This window comes from Cupressus sempervirens, chromosome 8 (assembly GCF_028749045.1).
Source record: "Cupressus sempervirens isolate cs-2001-9-10 chromosome 8, ASM2874904v1, whole genome shotgun sequence".
NCBI lineage: Eukaryota > Viridiplantae > Streptophyta > Pinopsida > Cupressales > Cupressaceae > Cupressus > Cupressus sempervirens.
Window position 1 is genome coordinate 356982981 of NC_143125.1, and position 23858 is coordinate 357006838.

Consider the following 23858-nt stretch of genomic DNA (forward strand, 5'->3'; position numbering starts at 1 on the left):
CCTAACAAGGACTGATATGTACTGAATGTATTTCATAGACTCCTAACAGAATACATCCTCTAACAAGGAATATTTATATTAGTACATCATTTTGTGGATACCATCCCCATCGAGGTATTCCCTCTAATGAAGGGTTTTCCTAGTTAACATATCTAGTGTTATTGTGCATGAGTGTCTTGTTGTGGTAACTGTTGATAATTATGATAATAGTTGGATAACTGATTCACCCCCCCCCCCCCCCCTCTCTCAGTTATATTCGTGGACTATATATTTTAAAAATAGTAGTTGTATTTCGATGACATGCTAGTTGTTAAATAAGGCTCAGGAAAGATGTTACAAAAGCAGTCTAATTTATATCCAAACACAAAGTTTAGAGTGCATAATACAAATTGACAGAATTTTCTTGCCTTGCTATAAGATGGTTATTTACAATGAACTCCCTTGTTTATAGGAAAAGAAGAGAGAGAAAGGTGGAGAGAAAAGGGGAAACCCTCAACCTCCTTAACTTATTAAAAAACAAACTCCTAACTAATTTTGACTTATTCAAAATTGCATGCCTAATGCAGTTGCAACTTGAGTACATGTTACAACTTTGCATGTGATACTATCACATGCAATTACATCTTGTTTTTCCATTACATGTAATATGTCAATAACAAATTACAAACGCATGATGAAAATATCGTGTCTAACAAGACACAACTTCTATTACATCATCCTTTTTATGTCTTTGTGTTGCGATAGGATGCTCAATGGTTGATGTGCTTAGGTTTGGTGGAAACATCTTGATCTGGAACATGAACTTGCATCCTTAATCACTTTGCAGTATAATGGCGGTTGTCTCTTGAAAAGCACATTTGTTTCTTTTCATCTCCATCTTGAAAACATTTTATGCATGCAAGCATTCTCTCATCTCATTGTAGACTCCATTATGTAATCATTCTTGCCTCACGTCCCTCTTTCTTCTTTGCATGTTGTCATTATTGAATTTCCAAAAAAAGCCCTAATATGGCCTTTCAAGCATAGATGGGTCCATTGCACACTATTGACGTACAAGTATGGATTTTAGGATGTTGACATATAATGGCTGGAAACTTTTGGAACGGCGAATGGATATATGCATTTAAGCTCAAAATATGTGTTTAGATGGTGGAAAAACCCAAAAACGGGTTTTTGGAGGTCAAAAGCACATGCGGACAGCAAGCTTTAAGCATGAGAAATGCATGGAAATGGATGGAAAGATATCTACTTATAATGAGATTTTGGGTTTTCATCATAACTAAATGTGCATGTACATGCAAGCAACCACCATCACGAGTTTTTAACTCATGTACAGCAGCGTGTAAGGTGTGAATGGAGTGTATGCAAGTAAGAAAGTGGGGTTTTTGGATGCAAAGGGACATGATAAATGAGCTCTCTTTATAAGAGTGATCTTCAAAAACAAGGTTTTTAATCCCGAGTGCGTGTATAAGCAAGAGGAAGTGCTTGCACATGCAACTTAGAGAATTTAGAAGAGAAATACAAGGAGCACATCATATACAACATGCAAATCTGAAAAAAGAAATTTAAAAACTTGCATAAACAAGACAACAAATATATACAACAAAGCCCTATGAAAAATGACAAAGGATCATATTTTTTTTCTCGAAAAGCAAAGGAAGAAGTCTTTAAACCTCTTGCAAAACAATTGTAAATTAAATCAAAGAGATTTCTTGGATTTAGAATGATTGCAAGATGGAGAGTTAAATAGACCTCAAATCTTGATTCAATCTTTATCACATTTGAGTTGAAATTTGTAGCTTGTCAAGTGCAGAAGTTAGAGATTAAAATTGCATCATTTCAGCAACTGTTTTGACCAAGCAATGTGCAACATACAAAGAATTTGGAAAATAACATCCAAAGCATAATAAGCGATTTAAAAGACTTGAATGTAAACTAGGAAGGATACAAAAAGCTTTGGAACTTGTTGTGAGGTTTTCACATCATCGCCACAAAAGTTTTGGGGACCCCCTTTTTCAATTGCCTTGGCAAATTTTTCGGAATTGTCCAAAGTTCGATTTGAAAATTTTACACCTTAGACGCCTTCTGGCCAGGAGAGATTTGATGTGATTTGTCTTTTTTACCCGATGCAGAACTTGATTTTCCGGAACATGTAATTTTATCCTTAGGCCAAACAAATTTCAAAAACAACATTTTTTTTTATGGTTAGAACAATATTCGGTAGGATAAAATTGCAAATTCTGGACTTAGACGGATTTTGAAAATTTGATATAATAAGCTCGAACATTTTCAAGATGAATTTTAGATTTAATTGTTTTGGAAAATCTAAAATTTTGGTGAAAAAGTAAATTTTTTGATAGTGAAATTGAAATTGGAAAATCGATTTTGGTTGCTAGGGAAGGGATTTATTTAATTTTGCAAAAAAAAAAAATTACAATTGCATTGCAAAATTGAAATTGGGTTAAATTGCAAAATCGCATTAAATTGGTTGAAATATTGCTTGGAAGATTTTTAAATGTTAAAAAAAATTGGTAAATTGGAATTGAAAATTGATTTTAGCTTGCTAAATTCGATTTTAATGATATTTCAATAGCCAAAACGCTACTAAATGGAAATTTTGACATCTCCTAGGCTCACCTTGTTTCTATTTTGCAATTTTTGATCAAAACTAGCAATTAAATGAGCTAATTTCACTATGGGCTGAATAATTTTAATGTGTCATTTAAATCTAGGCCATTAATAAAGAAGCTCTTTTAATTTTATTTTCCTGCAAGGCAAGTCGGCCCAGCTAGAGAAGCAAGAAAATTTGGTATAAGAGGGGACTCCCCCACTCTTATTTCCTCATTCCTTCTTCCTCCTCCCCCTTTGGTGGGCGATGTTTCTTCTAAAGGCAATTTTCAGCTTGGGCGATTTCTTCTTGGAGCAAATTTTCTCCTTTTTTTGCGACATTTTCTCCTTACTTGGGCAAATTTCTGCCCTAAGATGATTTTTGGAGCAATTCTGTTTTTTTTCCAGCTTGGGCGATTTTGTTAAGGCATATTTTGTCCATTTTCTTGGCAATGAATTTCAGAATTGGGTGATTTTATTTGGTGAAGAGGCTACATGATTCGAAGTCTGATTTTTTTGGCATGTGTGGGCAATTTCAAGGAGGTTGAAATTCTGATTTTCGCTAGGGCGTCATTATTTGCAAGGAAGGTTGAAATTTCCAAAATCTGATCTGAATTTGAAGAGGACCTGATTAGTTGTAAAGGCAGATTTAAGGTAAATTTTATTCATTTTTAGAGGTGAAGATTGGTTTAAAGGCGGATTTTATTCCTTTTTCTTACTTGGTTTCATTTCCATTATATTCTTCTTGCATTCATTATCCACCACTTCATCATTTCATTGATAAGTTGAAGTTGGGAGATATAAGTGTAGATTTCATAATAGGACACTTGGAGAGGCAAAAATAAGCTAGACCACCCTAGGTTTGAAGTTGGGAGATATGAGTGTAATCCATCCTAAGGTAACAAAGAGGCAGAAATAAGTGGTAGTCCCACCCCTAAGTTGAAGGTTAGAGATTGATAAGTGTAGAGATAGGACTTGGAGAGGCGGAAATAAGTTAAATTCCATCGATAGAAAAAAGGTTGGAGATTGATAAGTGTAGTCCATATCATTTAGAACAGAGGGGCAGAAATAAGTGTTTAGGATGGTAGATGTTAATGCAAGCAAGAATCCAAAGGGAACGAATACCAAAAAAGACAAAGAAGACATGATGCCTAAGACCACCTTCTTCTCGAAAGTGAGGCGAATAAGTGACACCAATATCAGTACAGTGAACATGATACAATTGAAAGACATATTGAAGGAAGGACAATCCCCCATGGCAAAGAAAATCTACAAGAGTGGAATTGTACATGCGGTGGCCTTCCCTCCTACCTTGCCTTGTCCAGAATTGGTAAAGGAGTGTGCATCCCAATTTGATATTGTTACCAAGTCCATCATATTTGATGAAGAGAAGAGAGTGTTAGCCAACATCGGCAAACAAGTGGTCAAAGAAACATTTAATATCCCCCGGTACAAAGGCATAACAGTGGTAATGATGGATCAGGCGACCAAGTTATTTCAGGATAATCAAGTGGTTTTTTTCATTCACCTAAAGCAAAATTGGTTACACGAAAGCAAAAAGGGAGTTAATAGGTCATCAAAGCTCACCATGTCAAATTTCAAATCAGAGTACAACGATCTTATTGTGCTTCTCAACCGAATCATGGGCGTAGCTCAAAGTATGCAAATCGAGAACTGGATCTATTACTTTTTTGATGAAATTGAAAATGGAAAGAGAAAGTTTGATTGGGCTAGGATTATAAGCGAAAATTTAGAGTTGCAACTTAGGACAGTGCAAAATCAAAAGCAATTCTTTATGGGATCCTATCTTTTCTATTTGATTGCGAGACTATATGAAAATCCTGGACTTAAGGCCTTAGGAGTGATTGGCAATGGGTCGGGGCAATGTTTGGTGCATGAGTGCTATCAATAGCTTCATTTGCACAACACCAAAGATTATAAGGTGTTTTGTGATGCCTTTGCCATGAAGACGGTAAGGATATTACAAGGGACACCTACTAAGAGGCTCTCATGGGAAGCAGAACTAAAGGTTAAGAAATATGGGAGTTGGTTCATTCAATTTTCGCAATTCACATACATTAGAGTAGCAGGAAGTACAATTTGTCCCGAGAGACTTCCTAGGTACCCACCCGACAAGGTAGTTTTGATGGAGTTGGCTAGGCAACTTGAGCATTATAACAAAATAATGAAACTTAAAGGTGAGACAAGGATTACCTTCTCATTTGGAAAAGGCAATGATACTTGCCCCAATCTTGTCACCTTTGCAGCTACAAAGAAAGAGTTGGAATGGTATCATCTAAGATGGTATAGAGCAAGGTAAGGATTTGATCCTAATGGTCTTATCAAGGCATCTCACGGAAATACATTTAAACATATTCCTACTATAGAAGATTTTTGGGCCAATGCACAAGATGACTTTCATGTGAGGAAGCTACTTTCTCAAGGTTGTCAATGGGCATGATGAGAACAATCAGATGGAGAGGCCTTGATATTCCGATCAATTGGAAGATGATGAGAATGTGTTGAAAGAATATTATGATACAGTGGATGGAACAGAGTTGAATCCAATGGATTGGGATGATCATCAGGATCCTTCCTTAGAGGTAGTTACAAGGATGGTAGATCTACACACTGAGTCGTGGTACAATGAGAAGTTAAGGCAGTTACAAAATTGGAAGGTACGCTTTACTTATGAGAAAATGAAACCAGGTGAAGGTCCAGCGGAATCATTCGGACAGAAAGGTGAAGGCAGTAGCCAGCAACAAAGAATAGTTAAGAGCAAGAAGAGAGACCTGGAGGTTGAGAAAAGTAAAGAACGTCAAGAACCTCCAGCAAAGAGATAGAATGCAGCACCATCAAGGGAGAGCATAATTGAGACGAGAAGCCAAGAGGATAATACAAGTGGAGAAGGGGTCGTAGTAGAGGTGAGCTCTGATTCAGAATTAAGTGGTTACAGTGATAGCACCAAGTATTCTCCTCTCTCGGAGAACCAACATCGAGATGATATGACAGTCACTAGTGAAAAAGAAGATAGGCCAATTAATATTGAGGAAATAAGCCAGGCGCCCGAGGCCGTTGATGATGCTTTGCTAGTTGAACCGAATCCAGATTTGGGGAGATGCACTGCACCACTATGGTTAAAGAAAATGCTTATGCCAAGAGGCGAGGTGGTGACTGCCCGAATAGTTGAAGACATCCAAGGGTTAGTGGAAAAGGGTGATAGCGAGAACCAGAAACAAATTGCAAAAATAGTGGCAAAAGTAATCAAGAGTGATGATGACGGTCATTGAAAAGTTCAGATTGCTATACCAACAGTTAGCAAAGCATTGGATGAGATTGTAGCTCAGGAATATGAGATAGTTGAGCATAACTTGGGAAGAATCACGAATGACATGGAATGTGAGGAGATCCAGGAAGGCATGGTTTCAATCAAAAAAAGGTTAAGGAAGGCAAACGAAAGTATTATAAAGTTGGAGGCCGAGAACAAGTATTGGAGAGATTGCTAGTTTATCCAACAATTGCACCAAGCAGCCCTTCCTCAAGACAGCGGGAGCAACCTAGAAGAGATATCGGCTCAACTGCGCGAAGTTAAGGATTAGATCCACGCTACAATCCAAGATGGGCGAAATTTCTTGCCTTCCTTTATCTCGACATTCAGGTCATTAGTGGTTGTTAGAGATCAATTCAGAATGTTTGAAGTGGAGTGGAAGGATTTCCTTCTAGTCAAGGACTTAGCCATTCCCAAGCCACAGGCATTTATCGAGCTACTAGAGAAATATTTGGAGAAAACCAAGTTGGTAGATATAGGAGGAATGAGTACGGTGGAGTCTTGGTTTGTTGTCTTGACCATCAAATTGAGGATACTTGAAGAAATACAGAATGAGATTGCACAGCATAGCCTAGGCGTTGACACTTACATTTCAACCATGATGAGCGATGTTGGGGTTGCAATTGATTTTGAAGATATCAAAGAGGAGAATGTCAATGAGACAGAATTTGGATCAAGATTGGATGAGTTGGGGAAGGTTGCCATCAAGAAGAAACATTTGGGCACCCTTGCCTCCTTCAATGCCTTTATCTGACATGCAAAAGAATATGAGAGGGATCATGAGAAGACACTGCAAGCAGCAAGCAACATGATGAATTCAGCTGAGCTCAACATGAAGCATACGCTTTGCCCTCCCATGAAGGAAGTCAACGACAAGCTAGCCAAGTTCATTGCCTTGGCTAAAAAGATGAAAAAAAAAGGGTAGATTTATATTGGAAGATCATTTAATGTAAGCCCAAGTAGCAATCTCTCATTTCTTTGGGTAGGATAGGTGTCTGATTCTGATTGGCTACCATTTTGGTGCCTTCTCATTGGTTGCCACTTTTTCTTTTTTTCATTGGTCCATTAATGAGGTGGCATCTTCTCATTGGCCGATGGGGTGGCAACCCTAATTAGGGTTTCTAGAATCCAATCCGGATCTTTGATTTTGCCTCTTAATCTCTACCATTGGTTATAATTTTGGCCTCTATATAAGGCCATTTGCTCTCATTTGTAAAGGGTTGAAGAAAATTGTTGCTAAGATAATACCAAAATCGCTTCTCTTTATCATTGTTGTGACTTGCATGGTCATCAAGAATATTTAGTGGTATTGCATGGTTTCTACTTCCAATAGTTAGAATTAGATTTCCTTTGAAGTTGTTAAAGTAGATCTCATTTCAAGAAGCTTGTTAAGTGAGAGTAAGAGTAGATGGATAGTTGCATGGTGATAGGGATCTATAACTAGGCCACTAACATCCTAGCGGCTTGTTAGGAAGTCTTGCGTGGTAAACTAGTCTTTTCCCTTGAATCATTGCATCTATGGAGGTAGAGTTGTTGGTTAGCTTTCATCAGATTCGATCCCCATCCTTTTGCTAATCTTTCCATTCATAGGAGTAGGAGTAGAACAGCAGGTAGTTGAGTAGTTGGATTTCATTCTAAGAAAGTTCGGAAGGCATAAGTCATCTGAACACACCCTCCATCATCCTCACCATCAACATCGTTTGGCACTCATACAAAACCAAAATCATCACCATCACACCAAAAGTCCAAGTTATCCTCCAATGAACAACGTAAGGCCGCCTACATGATTAACCAACAAGTCACATCAATATAACTGAGTTAGTATCCACAAATGTAAGGAACATTGGAGTTTTTTCTCATGTTTTCATGAGTATTAACTTTTCAAGAGAGGGATTGAGTGTTTGATATTCCATATCAAGTATTCAATTGCTATATGTTATGTAGTGGTACAAAACTAACATCAACAGAACTTACCTTGAACCAAACAATTGTTGATTTGATGGTGCAAAATGCTCAAAACTATGGCGCTTTTTAGTAAAAACGTGCCCTAGATAAGTTGAAAAAAGAGCAAAAATCTCAACAAATTTCTTTTTTGAATAGACTAATGTAATCCTTGGGTGATTTTAGGCAAAAATGACCTATAGATCTTGGAAAACCACCAAGCAATGCTCAAAATGAGTGTTTGAAGGCTGTCAATCTCGTTTTCGAAGATAAATGCCAAAGAAAGTGGAGCTTTCAAAGTCAAAAACACATCTAAAAATCACCAATTTTACATCTTATACCAAAGTGCCTTATGTTTGGAAGTAAAGACGCACTTATGCTTTTGGGCCAAAAATAACCACCCTTGCCAAAAGCAAGTATTTGTGAGTAAAGCAATTTTGAGTTGCAAAAGCATGTGCTTTTGGGCCAAGCCAGAAATTGCCACCTTTATACATTTTAACACTAGCATGAGTAATGACATGCTTTTAGGATTGAAAAGCACATGTTTTGGAGTCCAAATAGCCCACCATATGCATAAACACATTCAAAAATCCCTTATAAAGAAGTAATGACATGTTTTTGAGGAAGAAAAAAACATGTTTTTGCAATTGTATATGTTTTTAGGTTGAAATTCCCCACCTATTATAGCTAACTCAAGTTAAAAAACACATTAATAAACTTTAAAAGCACAATAACACGCATTTTTGTGTTCAAATTCCCTACTTTCAATCACTTAAATGATTAAATAACATGTTATTGCATTTGAATGGTCCACTTATATGCATTCAGGACTTGAATTTATTGGCAATGAGGTTTTGATAGGTGTTTAGCATGTTGATATATACTTAGAGAGATAAAAACCCCACCTTTATGCATTTTTAATATCTCATATAATTAAGTTTAATGACATAGCCATAGTTTTCAATAAAGTAACAGGAAAACAGTCTTAAGAAGGCTAATTTCCCTAAAAAATTATTAACTATGGTTAAATCAACTCACAATGAGTTAAATTTTTTAAATGGATGACAAAATCCATTTTAAATATTAAGCATAATTTTATTATGTACAATTACCAATAAAAAACCCACTTTTGGAGGTTTTTTAAATCCCGATGTGTAGTCGCCCTAAAAAATCTCACCTTTCCTTAATAACTTGAGCTAGACAACTTTGTTCAAGGCCTACGTTAGCTCGAAACAACCAGGATTGTAAGGGCTACTATCATAAGGCAAAGACTCAATACTATTTACAACAAGAAGGAAAAAACACAAAAGACGTAAAGCTTTACAAAAAAAATTACGCGTTTGCAATCAAAGAAGAAAAACTTTATTACAATCATTGGGGATTAAACTTGACAAAAACCTTCAAAAGGAATGAATGAATAAAGTTACATAGTACAATTAGGGATAAAAAATTGCCTTAATGACGCCTTATCTATATGTTTAAACGAAGAGGCTATACCTACGAATTCATGAGAAAATTGTGTAGGGTTGCCTTAATTTTGTGATGTCAAAATTGAGGACAACACACTCATTATTTCCCCATGTGACCAAAAGCGTTTTTCAAAAATAGAAAGGGTCCCTCTCAATCATCACCAAACTTACCATAAATAGTAAGTACATAGTTTTAATGAAATAGCCATAGTTTTCAATAAAGTAACATGAAAATAGACTTTAAAAGGCTAATTTTCATAAAAATTATAAACTATGGTTAAATCAACTCACAATGAGTTAATTTTTTAAAATGGATGACAAAATTCGTTTTAAGTATTAAACATAATTTTATTATGTACAATTACCAATAAAAAACCCACTTTTGGAGTCTTTTAATCCTGATGCGTAGTCGCCCTAAAAAATCTCACATTTTCCTTAATAACTTGAGCTAGACAACTTTGTTCGAGGCCTACGTTAGCTTGAAACAACTAGGATTGCAAGGGATATTATCATAAGGCAAAGACTCAATACAATTTACAACAAGAAGAAAAAAACACAAAAGACATGAAACTTTACAAAAAAAATTAAGCGTTTGCAATCAAAGAAAAAAAAACTTTCTTACAAAAATTGGGGATTAAACTTGGCAGCAACCTTCAAAAGGAATGAATGAATAAAGTTACATAGTACAATTAGGGATAAAAAATTGTCTTAATGAAGCCTTATCTATATGTTTAAACAAAGAGGATACCTACGAATTCATGAGAGAATTGCGTAGGGTTGCCTCAATTTTGCGATGTCAAAATTGAGGACAATACATCTATTATTTCCCCATGTGACCAAAAGCGTTATTTCAAAAATAGAAAGGGTCCCTCTCAATCATCACCAGACTTACCATAAATAGTAAGTACATGAAACCAATCCCAAATGAAGTCCAATCTAAGTCAAACGAAGACCAAAATAGAACATATTGAATTATGGAGAAGACAAGATCAAGTTAGCATGAATGTTGATGTTATTCCTTTGGGGGAGTATCTTAAGCATTGGAGAGACTATGTACATGATTGACATGTTGCATTGATGACTATGTTTGTCATTGATGTCAACACAGTATTGTTTATCGAAGACTAGCAAAGTAACAGAAGGAGAACAAGGTCGTACAGACTGTGTATTGATAATCAGTCAAGCGCAATTAAGGATGTATTCTACATTATGTCCTGATGAAGTGGACAAGTGCACATACAGAGAGTCAAAGACACACGAAAGTTATTCATGCATTACATAATGTAGTAAGCAAACAAAGTACCAGATAAGTGGTTTCTAATGTTTAGATTGTATCTCTTTATATGGATAGAATTGTGATAAGTGCAGTTAGACAGTGAGAGTAGACAGCCTGTGATGATGTCAATGAGTGCGTGAGGTCAAAGGTCACACGTGTGAGAAGTTGTCAAGACTGTGAGCCAACAGTGTTGTGTAATTGTGAAGTAATTGTAATATCTTAATGAGGCCTTATTATAATTAATTGGGAAAGCCTCAAGGCTGACTCAAGGAATTATTTTGAGGATATGGTATAAAGAAAGGTTATTTTCCTTGTTGTGAAGTGTGTGATTTAGAGTGAAAGAGTGAATTGTGCAAGTGATATGTGAAGTTCGTAAATGCATGTAAGCAATCAAAGCAATTATTGGATGCGAATTTAAAGATCTGGTATAGAGATCTAAAGAAGGCTTTGGTCCAATCAAGAGGACAGAGGAGTTCAAGTTATTTATTTCTATTATTCTGCAAGGAATAATACAAAGACCAATTGGACAGTGAGTTCGGTGGTCTTGCCTCTAAAGCTATTTGGACAATGGGTCCTTCTGGCTCCTACAACTCCTACCAGGGATTCAAAGTCTCCTAACTGGAACTGATATGCATTGAATGTGTTTCATTGGCTCCTAACAGAGTCCATCCTCTTACAAGGAACTTTTATAGTAGTACATCATTTTGTGAGTACCATCCCCACAGGGGTTTTCCCTCTGATCAAGGGTTTCCCTAGTTAACATATCTGGTGTTATTGTGTATGAGTATCTTCTTATGGTTGCTGATTATTGTTACATCCCAATTTTTGACCTAGCTGTAATATAGACGTTGAGGTTCACATGAAGTCAGTTGGCAGTTTAATTTGATATAATCTGGCAAAATGGTAAAATGATATGTGATGCCCTAATTTAAATTATAGTGGTATTTAGTTGTAATCTTCAAATGATTTTTGAGATAGTAGTTTTTTTAGATGATAGTTGACTTGTGAAATTGTTATAGTGTATTTGTGGACTAATCCAAGTGGTTGCAGAAGCATCCTTTGTTGATTTTCAGTCTCAGTTTTTCGAGGTATGTGATTTTCAATTTCAGAATTAATTTCATTTAATGGTATTTCAAGTATTTAGTTAAGAATATTTGTCTAACTAATTTTAACAGTATTTCATATTCACATGAACATGAATGATGTAACTGCCTTCCTAGGAAACGAAGAAGTAACTGTATTCCTTGAGTAAGTTGAATGAAAAATTAGACTCGGGAAAATTGAATGTTACATATGGTATCAGAGTGTTGGGTTCAACGCTGAAACTTTGGGTCCAACACTGTTTCTGAAAAATTGAAAATGTAAATGTTGAAAAAGATTCATTTTTGCATATCCGGATATTGCAATCAAAATTGGAAAATCATTTAGAATAGCCAGGAAGGCTGAAATGGTATAAAGTGGACAAATGTATAAACAATTTAAAAAGATAAAAAGGATTGGCAAGCTGAGTGGTGGAGATCAAGTTTGACAACCCAAATTTTGAAATCCTTGGCCAGGGTGGAATTAGGCAGATTTGCCGAAACAATTGATCTTGTTGATTGTGCAAACGCTTCAGTTATTTTGTCAAATAACTGTTGAGGACTTCAACCCACCTGATTACTCAGTGGCAGGACCAGAATGTTATATATGCCTTATCCTTGGTGGGAGGGCCATTCTTTGTCGAGAATGAGAAGATTATAAAGGGTCTCGATGCCTAGACTTGCGCAATCCAAAACACAGTTTATAATCTTGATAAAATGCTACCTAAATCCATCATGAGCGGGTTTGTCGACCCAAAATAAATGACAAAAATAAATTGTTATCTATTTTTAACTTGAACTGAATGAAAACAAACTGTGAACCATGATCTCTTCTGATGCTGATTGAATGACAAAATCATTATGTGCTCCAGTAAGGAGTTGGAACTATCGGTGTTTGTTTACAGATGTAAACTTTTGATGAAATGGGCATGGAAGCCTAAATCTCAGAAATGGGAAAGATGAATTTCCAAATGAATGATGAGAATACTCATGAGAATCTTATGAATTGTTTCAGATGCTTATCTTGCATAGTATATCTTGTTTTTACCTTTTGACACATTGTTATACATGTATAATACACATGCAATGTTGATTTTACTTATTGAGCTGTTGTATATTGTTTTGGAGATATCCTATCATGAAATGATTATTCTAATGAAATATTAGGTTTGAAGGCCAAGGTTACAATGGAAAAACATGAATTCACCAACCTATTACAGGTAATCTGTAAGTTTGCAAGGATGATCTATCCATTAATAAGGGCCATATGCTAGATGGTACGTATGAGTAATTTAAATTATGATCAAGTTATGATCTAGAACTTGCTGGTTGAAGAATTTCAATTTTTGAATACTTATCTTACTTTCAGTAATTGAACCCTGAAAATCCTCTTAAATGAACATATCAATATGGAATCGAACTAATGATATGGTGAGTGTCTACATGAGTATGACAGGAAAATGAAATAGAATCAACTCAACCGATGCTGAGATGACCACCATTACGGTAAAATGGACTCAGGTGGGTACGTGTTCAATTTTATGTTACCATGCAAGTATCTTCCTAGAAACTTTAAAGAAAACATGGATCTTGAGTTTCAATTATGATTTTCATTCTGACCAATTGAGAAAAGAAAAGATATCACAATGTTATATATATATATATATATATATATATATATATATATATATATATATCTTGTATGTGGAATATTCTTTTAGTATCTAAATTACAGAGGTCATCGAGGACGATGAATCACAAGGGGAATGGTACGTTACATTCCAATTTTTAAAATATATTCCTTTATAATGTTCGTTGCAATTTCCAATTCATCGAGGATGATGAACCTTAAGGGGAATGGTATGTTACATCCCAGTTTTTGACCTAGCTGAAATATAGACATTGAGGTTCACATGAAGTCAATTGGCAGTTCAATTTGATATAATTTGGCAAAATGCTAAAATGATATGTGATGCCCTAATTTAAATTATAGTGGTATTTAGTTGTAATCTTCAAATGATTTTTGAGATAGTAGTTTTTTTTAGATGATAGTTGACTCGTGAAATTGTTATAGTGTATTTGTGGACTAATCCGAGTGGTTGCAGAAACATCCTTTGTTGATTTTCAGTCTCGATTTTCCGAGGTATGTGATTTTCAATTTCAAAATTAATTTCATTTAATGGTATTTCAAGTATTTAGTTAAGAATTTTTGTCTAACTGATTTTAACGGTATTTCATATTCACATGAACATGAATGATGTAACTGCCTTCCTAGGAAACGAAGAAGTAACTGTATTCCTTGGGTAAGTTGAATGAAAAATTAGACCCAGGAAAATTGGATGTTACAATTATATTGCTCATATGGTTAAGAATTAATAAGGTTGATAAATGTTTTAATAGTTGGATAACTAATTCACCCCACCCCCCTTCTCAGTTATCTTGATGGACTTTACTTTGTAACAGATCCTCTCATAAGCGAGCCTCTACCTCAGAAGTCCCTCTATCTACAATAATGAGTCTATGAGGGACACAATAACAGGCTAACAACTCATCTTCTGACACTAGCATAAAAAGGGGCATTATAATTTCCTACCTTCAATGGGAACGTAGATCCAAAGGAACTAATAGATTGTATATATGATATAAAAGAATGCTTCAATTTGAAGAAGTGTAAAATCCAAATAGAGTAAGGTTTACCAAAACCAAATTGAAAGGTCGTGCTAGAAGTTGGTGGTAAGAGATACGAATAGGAAGAGGAAGGCGAAAAGGCAAGATTTGCAAATGGGATAAAATTGTGGAAATGATGAAGAGAATTTATTTATTGTTGATTATGAGTTAATTTGTGAAGGAAAATGCAAAGGTTGAAACAAAGTAGGACAATGAAAAAATATACGATGGAATTTCACAAAATTCAACTCAAAACAAGCCATTTTGAAGCAAACAAGGAGAAGATAGCTCTCACTACATCGGTGAGCTAAGAGCAAGTTCTCCAGAAGAGTTAGTTTTGACAAGGAATTATATAGTGCAAGATGCATTCCAGTTTGCTCTAAAAGTTGAGGAGAGAGTAAACAAGAAATTTGAGAACAAACAAAGAGGAAGAAGCCAAGATGAAAAAAAAAAGATGGAAGTTCATATGGAATTTGGGATGATTCATACCAAACGAGTAATGATTCATACCCCCATGAACAAGATTTTAAGGGAAGACGAAAATCAGGTCAAAGGATTCAAGAGGACATTACAAAGTAACTTGTTTTAAATGTGGAAAAGGACAAAAAGCATATGAATGTCCAAAACATGGAAACATTAAAAGAAGAAATGAAGGAAAAGCAAGAGTTGCAAATGTTAATGAGGAAGTTGAATCTCCACAATCAAAAGATGTTGAAAATGGATAAATACTAGTCACTAGGAATGCCATGTTGAATGAACCAATTCAAAAAAAAATCTATTTAGAACAAGATCAAAATGTCAAAACAAATTGTATAATGTTGTCATCAATGGTGGAAGCATAGACAATCTCATTTTTTAAGAGATGGCAAGTAAATTGTAGCTAGAGAGGAGAAAGTGTAATCACCTAACATTAGTCTAGTAAACTTAGAGCCTACAATCTCAGATAATTAACCCAAACATTACACTAGACCTAAATATGTGAGTAAATAAATCAACTGGCTTGCATAATCAAATCAATCATCAAATCAAAGCATCAATTAAATCGACTTCTAAGCATCAAGGCTATTTACATCATCAACCAAGTTATTTAATTAAAAGGTCCTAGCAATTTTAATTAAAAGAACCCATTTAATACATGTGCACACACTTCTAATTAAAAAACTAAAAAGACAAAGAGGCTAATTTGTCTCATCCTCCAACAAAACAAAGAAGCACAAATTCAACCACAGGAGTAAACAATGGAGAATCCCAACCCTTACACACTTTGCAACCAAGCCACTCAAATTCCATGGGATTTCTATACAAGCCATGCATACCCTAAGCTCTTCATATCCACAATTTGCATAGTAGTTCCATAATAAACATTACCATCTAAGGCTTTAGTATTGATGTTAGCTTGCATTGTATCTTTCATTCCATAGCTTAAGTTTGCTTATATCTTAGAATCTCTCATTTTCTTAGATCAATATGCATTTCATAGCAAGACCTTGTGTAGAGAATGCAAACATTGCATACTCCTTCATTAAATCTTCCATTTGAGTAGTCTAGTCATTAACCTTATATGCTAAATTGAGAGAAAAATCAATAAGATCATACTCGCTTTGACTAGGAAACAATAAGTTAGTTTCTCACGGGTTTTAGTTACTTGTTTTGATTCATTCTTTATGTTACTAACCCATATGAGTAATGATTTATTGAAGTATTTGTGCTTTATGTACTCACCACCTTTCACACACATTTTTGGGGCCCACTATGGGGCTCAAACTAGTTTTTAGCCTCAATTTCTGAAGCTTTGTTGGATTTTGTATGACATAAAATAGCCTCCTATACAATATTATGATGTAGGTTGTTTATCATCCCTATTAGTGCAGTGGATCATCCGATATTATGGTTGGTCTGATTTTGTCTCTATGAAGGGAATGTATTGTATGACAAATTAGTCTTTTGGTATTTATCATATGTCTTCTGAAATTTCATCATACGATATCATGGTGAAAAATGTCTTTTCGTAATTTATCATATCAAAAATAGAGAGCATGTTTTGAGGTCTAAATGGTTTGATTTTTTATTTCTAATGAGTTACATGATTATGTATGCTTTATGGTTATCTGATTTTGCAGCCTAACTCATTTGTGCAGGATGTTTTATCAAAGAAATCAATTGTCAAAGACTTGCACTTTCAACTCTTTTGTTGCAAAACTACTCACACGTGTGCTTGCAAGTTGCCTTGGTCAAAAAATTACATTTGGTGCTTGCATGTTGTCTTTTGAAATCTAACCAAACTAAAATGAAAATGTGTCTTCTATAGAGATTTCTAGGCACTTACTAATTAGCAAACGGATCGTTGGTGATTGGGGATTATACTCTTTCATTTTGAGAAATCAAATGCCTAAAAGTGTGCGACACATTATAAGCAAAACATTTTGTGGGGAATGAACAACATTGTTTGTGTTTGGGAATTAACGTGGTTAGGAGAGGACACTCTTTTCCTTAGTGGAAAATCAGGAATCTAGACTCCTTGGTTGCCAATCCATTACTTTCATTGCACAACTTTAGAGAGCCTTCTAGTTGAGGTTAAAAAAACTGTCAAGAACAACTCAAGTGAGAACAAGGAAACGCCAACTATCCAACCCACTATAACCAAAAGTCGCCTTGAGATTAAAGTCTCGAAGGACAAGTACATTCCTTTGTAGGGCTATAGGCCTCAATCATGCTTGCTTGACTACAAAAGATATATTCGAACAAAACTCCACACTACGAACTCTAGTGTAGAAGCTACCCAGTTCACCTCTGAAAGGTTGATAATTTGTGTGCAAGAAAGATACTGACTTCCCCAAGACACTCACCATATTGTGCCTCCTTGAGCATTAATAATCGTATAACACCACACTACTTGATCCATTGTGTGGTTTATAATCTTTGTATTCAGATGAGATCTTAGATGCATGCCTAAGTTAGTGAGCAAAGGTTTTCGGCCTCGATCTCTTAGGGATAAAGTGTGCTGAATTCACTTTACACTTGTCTGCTTGATGTATTTGCTCTACTCTAGAAACATTGACAAAACCTAACCAAACACAATCAAGACAAATCAGAATTCTTGAACAAACAACAAATTCCTTAACAAAAAGTGGTAAATCCTTCAAAATTGTCAATTTTGTCATGTGACCAAATACACTTGTCACCATTTTATCACATCAAGGGCACCTTTTTTGTTGTACTAATGTTGCCTTTCGTTGCATTACATACCTAGAAATGTTGTACAATCCTATTGTCTGAGATATGTTACCAATTTCACCATTGTATCGTCTATAATTTAGAATTATGTCACAAACCTAGGGGTTTCACCATATTATCGTACTAGTCAATAAACGTTGTACGAAAGTTTTGTTTCATCATATGGGTCTGTTATTGTTTGACTTCCAAAGACCAAAATTTGACTTTTGACATCCAATTATTCAGTTATGCCCTTAGTCTACCACATCAATGTCCTTTTGCTCAATGTTAGTCACCTCACATTTTGGTAGAAATATTGATCGTACACCCCCGTTGTTGCATCCTACTTTGTCATCAGTTTTGGTTTATTTAGTGCTTGACTCATCTTGCTCCACCTTCATCAATCAATTCTAAAATCAACTTGTTCACAAATGTCTACCATCAGGCAATCAAGCCTCAATAACACCTTGTAGCAAGCTCATCACGCAATCACTCATCAACTCTTCAAAATGTCATCTCTTCCATCAATCTTTCAGACAAATCTACACTATCTTATCTAGATTTAAACATAACCACTATGGTTGCTTTGGACTCTCAGTTACATCAAATTTTCATGGCGGTACAAACCAGGAGTCAAAGACAAAGAGCTTATTTTGATTCAAAGGGTAAAGCTATCAACTCTTTTGTTGTTGGACCATCATTGTATTGGAAAGAAAGGTACAAACTGAAATCAAAATCAAAGTCTAAGTGATACAACAAAGCCGCCACAGTGATACATCTTCTTCATCTACATTCAAAGAACCCACGAAAGAAGAAATCAAAAAATGTCAACAAGACAAATATTTCCAAAAAATGATGCAAGTGATAATTACAACTTGACAAAGAAAGATACTTTGTACACCCAACTTCAATGGGACTCAAATTACCACCAAACTTTAAAGTACAAAGACTAATACAAATATAGGAAATGAGGTGTGAACTCATTCAACTAACAAAGGAGAAGGACCAACAATCTAACAAGTACTCTCGAGGCTATATGTCCTTTCCCCTTTGATCAAAATTTGTACATGCCACCATTACCCCCAAAAGTTGAAATTCTAAAATACGATAAATACAACAGGAGTGGTGATCCTCAAGATCACGTAAGGGAATTTTGTGCTCTTAGTATGGAATTCATGCAGGAACAGACATAACTATTGAGACTCTTCCAAAGGAATCTCGAAGGTCAGGCCATGGAATGGTTCACACAACTTTCGTCAGGGATTCAAATATTTGAATAGCTGGTACAGAGGTTCATCCAGCAATATTCCTATAACATTCAACACACATTCACCATGCTAGACCTTTGTAATGCTAAACAATGTAGTGATGAACCTCAAATTACATTCCTCCAGAGATGAAGAAAGATAGTTGTGCAATTCCGGAAATAGAGAAAATGGATAACTTTATTAAGAAGGGTGAACTTACCCTATATAAGGATAGTAAATCCTTTAATGGTTCCAAAAACAGCATCAAAGACAAGAACAAATGTTGGAACAAAAACAAACACGTGGTCACTAATGTAGTAGTTGACTTGTCAAACATCAAATGCAATGAACATATCTTTAGTCTCTCCAATAGCATTCAGTTACTAAAAACAACAATAGCACATCATCAGATTCAAAGTCCCTCAATGATTCAAACAAAGACAAGGCACCATGGATACCAAAACCAAAATGGAACTTTACTCCTCTCGGAGAGCCCTTTGACATCATCTTACAAACATTGTTGACAAACAAGAATATCACTCTACCAAACACCTCTAAACCTTGGGAGCCAAAAGTCAAACCCTAGTGGTGGAATGTCAACTACTATTGTGACTATCACCACAAAAAAGGACATAAAACGACAGAATGCATGAAACTCAAGCATGTCATTCAACATCTGATTGATAGTGACGCCCTTATGGTGGATGGTCATCAAGCCACAACTGATCACAAGGCATACAAAGAACCTTACCCTAAGCATGAAAAGGGAAATCATCAAATTCCAATGGTGGTGACAAGGTCAATTACACCTATAACAATAGCAGCAACGTTATGGACATGCTTGAACCATCTAAACAATTTGTCAATGTAACCGTAATCAAAGACAAAAAAAGAAGCAAAACTTTCCAAAACAACAACCCAAAACAAAGCTAAGGTCGTACTGAAAGGAGTGAACTCACCCTCCTCATCAACACAATCAAACAATAGAGAGTCAAAATATTCTAATGCACTGACCTGAAGCCAAGCCAAGGTCACTCTCAAGGGAGTAGGTCCCTCAAAAACAACCAATAGTATCAACATCAACACCATTCGCATCAGCTAAACTACAGCTTAGTAGATCAATTGCAAAGAACATCAACCCATATCTCAATTTTTGAGTTGTTGAAGATCTCTCTTGACCATAGGGAAATACTAGAACAAGCATTACTGGCTGCTAATGTACCTAGGGACATAGATGTTGATCGACTCCAAAGCATGGTTGGTCATTTGACCTCACCACATACTTGTCTTTCTCTAAGGAAGACGATAAATCTTTGAACCATTCACACAATCAACCCTCGCTTATAGAGGTTCTTAATCTCACACACCATGGAAGGCGCATTCTAATAGATGGAGGCAATGGCCTTAATATATGTACCTATACCTTGATCAAACAGTTCGGTTTCTTTCAGCATGCCGTTGATCCCAGGAGGAAGGTGAGGGACAATTTTAGCTGGTCATTTTTCAAAAAATTTGAGGGGCTCTTTGGAGCAAAGTCTTTAGTGGGGATGGAAAAAAGACATTTTTGCAGGTTGAAGAAGTATAGGCAGCAGCAAATGGATTTCAAAATCCATGGTTGAGTATCAGTAGAGTTTTTTTTCCAAAGGTTGGTTTGAAGAGCTAAAATCATAGTGAAGGAAGGTATTACAAAGGAGGTAAAATCTGTAGCACGTCTTAAGTGTTCTTGCTGCTGTAGATCAAATCCATTTCAGTTTTGATTTCATGTTTATCAGCTATAGCGGCTACAATTGATGGAATCCTAGTCATTAGAGGTTTATATAATGTTTTCTGGAGAATTTGAATGAATAATCAAGGGTTCATTTTGCAGATTTTTGACTCTGTTCATAGCATCCTTTATGTTTTTTATTTGTATTAAGAGAGGATTTTTGTGTGATAACCTTGCATTGCGTCACATGGTGTTCACTCTGTTTTCTTTTTGCTCAAGTCGAGGGTCCCTTTAGATTGATCGTTTACCTATCAAAAATAACTCATATTGGCAGCTTTAGGATGTCACAGAATGATAGGGATATCATGAAAGATATTTCCTTGCTTGCAAATATAGTAAGAATGCTGATTTTTTGTTTGCTAGATCACAATCAACCATTTAATTATAGCCTGTTAATGCAAAAATAAACATATATGCTCGGTGACACGGATTATTATCAAGCATTATGTTATAGCCGGTTAACGCAAAGATAAACATATAGATCATGAGTTCGGAAGACATCTTGGAAACACCTTGTAACCGATTTCTTTACCAGTGTAAAATAATTCTCAAAGTATTGCTAAAAAAGGGAGTATCTTTTGTGGGAAGAAGAACCTGTTCACTTAATTCTTTCATTTGACATCGCTGGGTCTCCAAGGCAGTGGTAGCGACTGCGAGCTGACACTCAAGTTTTTTCACCGCTTCCCCTAACACCTTCATTAAACAGAAGATACCATTATGACAAACAAAAAAGTTGCAGAGGCTCTTTTCTACTGAGAACACACGAATACTTGAAAATGTAAAAATTGAAAAGTAAGAGCTTCTGGGATAAATTATGTGTGGTTTTTCTGTTTGCGTCGAGATCTGGATCGTAAAAGACACTGAATATAATTGGAATCGTTCACATATAAGATAAATTGGAATCGTTGACATATAAGATAAACACTCAACTTTTATAACAGATGCTCTTAACGCCACATAATGTCATTCTAATGGTCTGAAAACCACAGGTACGTTTAATACGAAATTATACCCAAACACGATTAACAAAAATGAAATCACCTCAGCATTTGCGGAATGAAGGGCGGCGAAAGGCTGGGAACTTGTTTTCTGAGTGAGCTCCGACGTAGACTGGAAGTAAAGCCTGTGAACATCTTTGCCAGAGCACGAATGTTTGCACACAGGACAGCTGGCCTTTTTGTTTGGGGGCGCGTATTCCAGCCATTGTTGCAAACTACAGAGACCAAATGCTTTCGTTAATCTAGGAAGTTTAATTACGAAAACAAAATGCAATGTTGAAGTTGGGTACCAGAGCTCGTGAAAAACATGGCCGCAAAGGGAAACAGACTGAAGATCCTCCAACAGGGGTTTCACATCTTCATAACAAATTGCACAGATTATTTTGGCAGATTCGCCACCAGCATTATCTCCGCTAAGCATTATAAGCGTGGATTTTGTAGGAGGAGAGGCGTAAGAATCCTTCTGCTCCCAAGACTTACAATATTTCGCACCAACGCGCCAAAAGCAGTGGCGCGTGTTTTGCTTTCAGCATTTCTCCTTTCGCGAATTGCAAAGGATCAACCGTTTTGCTGCGCTTCAAATATTTCGTTGCATTGCATTTCAAATGTTTAAAAACAACTCCCCAATTTATTTTTTTCATCGAATACCGAAGATCCGTGAAACCCAAACGGGTGCCCACAACTGCCTCGTTACTTCTAAACGCATAAACGTACAGAAACAAGCAATATGCAATATTTACTTTGGGCCGAAATTAATTACTCTAATAATACTTTTTTAATTTCTCTTTAAGATGCTTATGATGAAGATAGTGAAAAAAGACAATGGGTCCTTTGTTTGTTGATGAAGTTGAATGGTTCTTAATGACTTCATGGCTCATACATCATAAGGGATGAGACTCAGTTCGTGCCTTAGGCAGATTTTAGCAAAATGGATACCCCTAAGCTTTATTAAAGAAGTTCTCCAAATCTTTATAGATTTTTTTACTCATCATTTTAGAGCAAATTTACAAATGTAAACTTTACTCAAGATATTTGCGAAGTCATAGATCTAAATTTAATGTTTGTAGAATTTAATCTAAAATAAATCTTCTAAGCTCGTAATAATCATTGTGAGCCTACCTAAAGTGTGTTTGTATTGAGATCCTCTATAAATGTTTGACTATGAAAAAATCAAATCTAGATAAAAGAACTTCAAAGGAGGATCTATTCTACAATTGCCTTTGTGGACATCATCTTTCACACAATTTCTTGTCATTTTATAATATTTCACTTGATATCATAAACTCTTTCTACTAAGGATCTACCTAAAGAGAATATGACCCTTTTAATTCAATGGATTGTTTGATAATGTTCTTGAACATCATTAGTCATTAATGACAAAAGATCAAAGTGAACAAATTCTAACATTAAGACTTGTATGTAATCATTCTCAAGTACGTTCAACTCCAAGCATAAGTTCAATTTCATTGGTGTGCACCTTAACCAAATCAATGTGCATTTAATTTGCATATTTTGAGATATTCATTTGAGTAAGCCCTAAATACAACATTGTGATATATTGAGTATTGGTATCTTTACCATCACTTTTTTCAACACCAAAATCTAATTCAGCATCAAATTTTAATTTACTTGAATTTCTAATTAATTTCAATTATTCAATATCAACCTTGGCTCCAAATAAGAGTCTTTGTTGTTGTTTGATTATAATTTATTCTAAGTGTTCAATATAAAAGTGGTGTTTCCTTCGATCCCTACTAGAGCTTACCCTTCTCTTATTTCAAACAACAAAGGAATAAAAACCTCAAAAGTGAAAATCTTGCATTACCATCCTTCCCATTAGTTGGTGTTGATCTAATTTGTCTTCAGGTGGTTTCATATTCCAATGTGTATGATGAATTGAGCAATACCCCCTTTTCATTGCTCACCATTTCATATGACACATTTTGTTGAACATGCATCTTCCATGCATATTACCTTTTCTCTCAATTAGTTAGATCTCGTAGTTTGTTCATATTACAAAGTCATAAAAGGAACAAAATATTTTCAATTCATTTCTTTAGTAACATATTATTGCATTGGTCTAATAACAAAAGACAAATACAAAAACGAAAAATAAATCATACTGTATTATTAATTTTCCTTATTTAGTTATAGTTGTCTTTAATACTATTTGATTGCAAGATTTTAGAACCTTTGATGAGTTGTTTGGTAGTGACAAATTTGATGTGCTAAATGAAGTTTCAGATGACTTCTTCTCTATTCGATCTT

The 23858-nt window shown here is 35.4% G+C and overlaps 1 protein-coding gene across 1 annotated transcript in view; it reads right to left on the minus strand.

Moving 5' to 3' along the window:
- LOC149542810 (uncharacterized) overlaps positions 1-22296 on the minus strand; it is a 95318-nt gene extending 73022 nt beyond the window's left edge. Inside the window, exons 1-3 of the mRNA XM_089797699.1 lie at positions 21881-22296; positions 21634-21805; positions 21187-21285 (exon numbers count right to left, since the gene is read on the minus strand). Of these exons, the coding sequence (XP_089653825.1) occupies positions 21187-21285; positions 21634-21805; positions 21881-22011 (402 nt within the window). The 5' untranslated portion in view covers positions 22012-22296. The remainder of the gene's footprint in view (positions 1-21186; positions 21286-21633; positions 21806-21880) is intronic.
- Positions 22297-23858: the final 1562 nt, after the last annotated feature.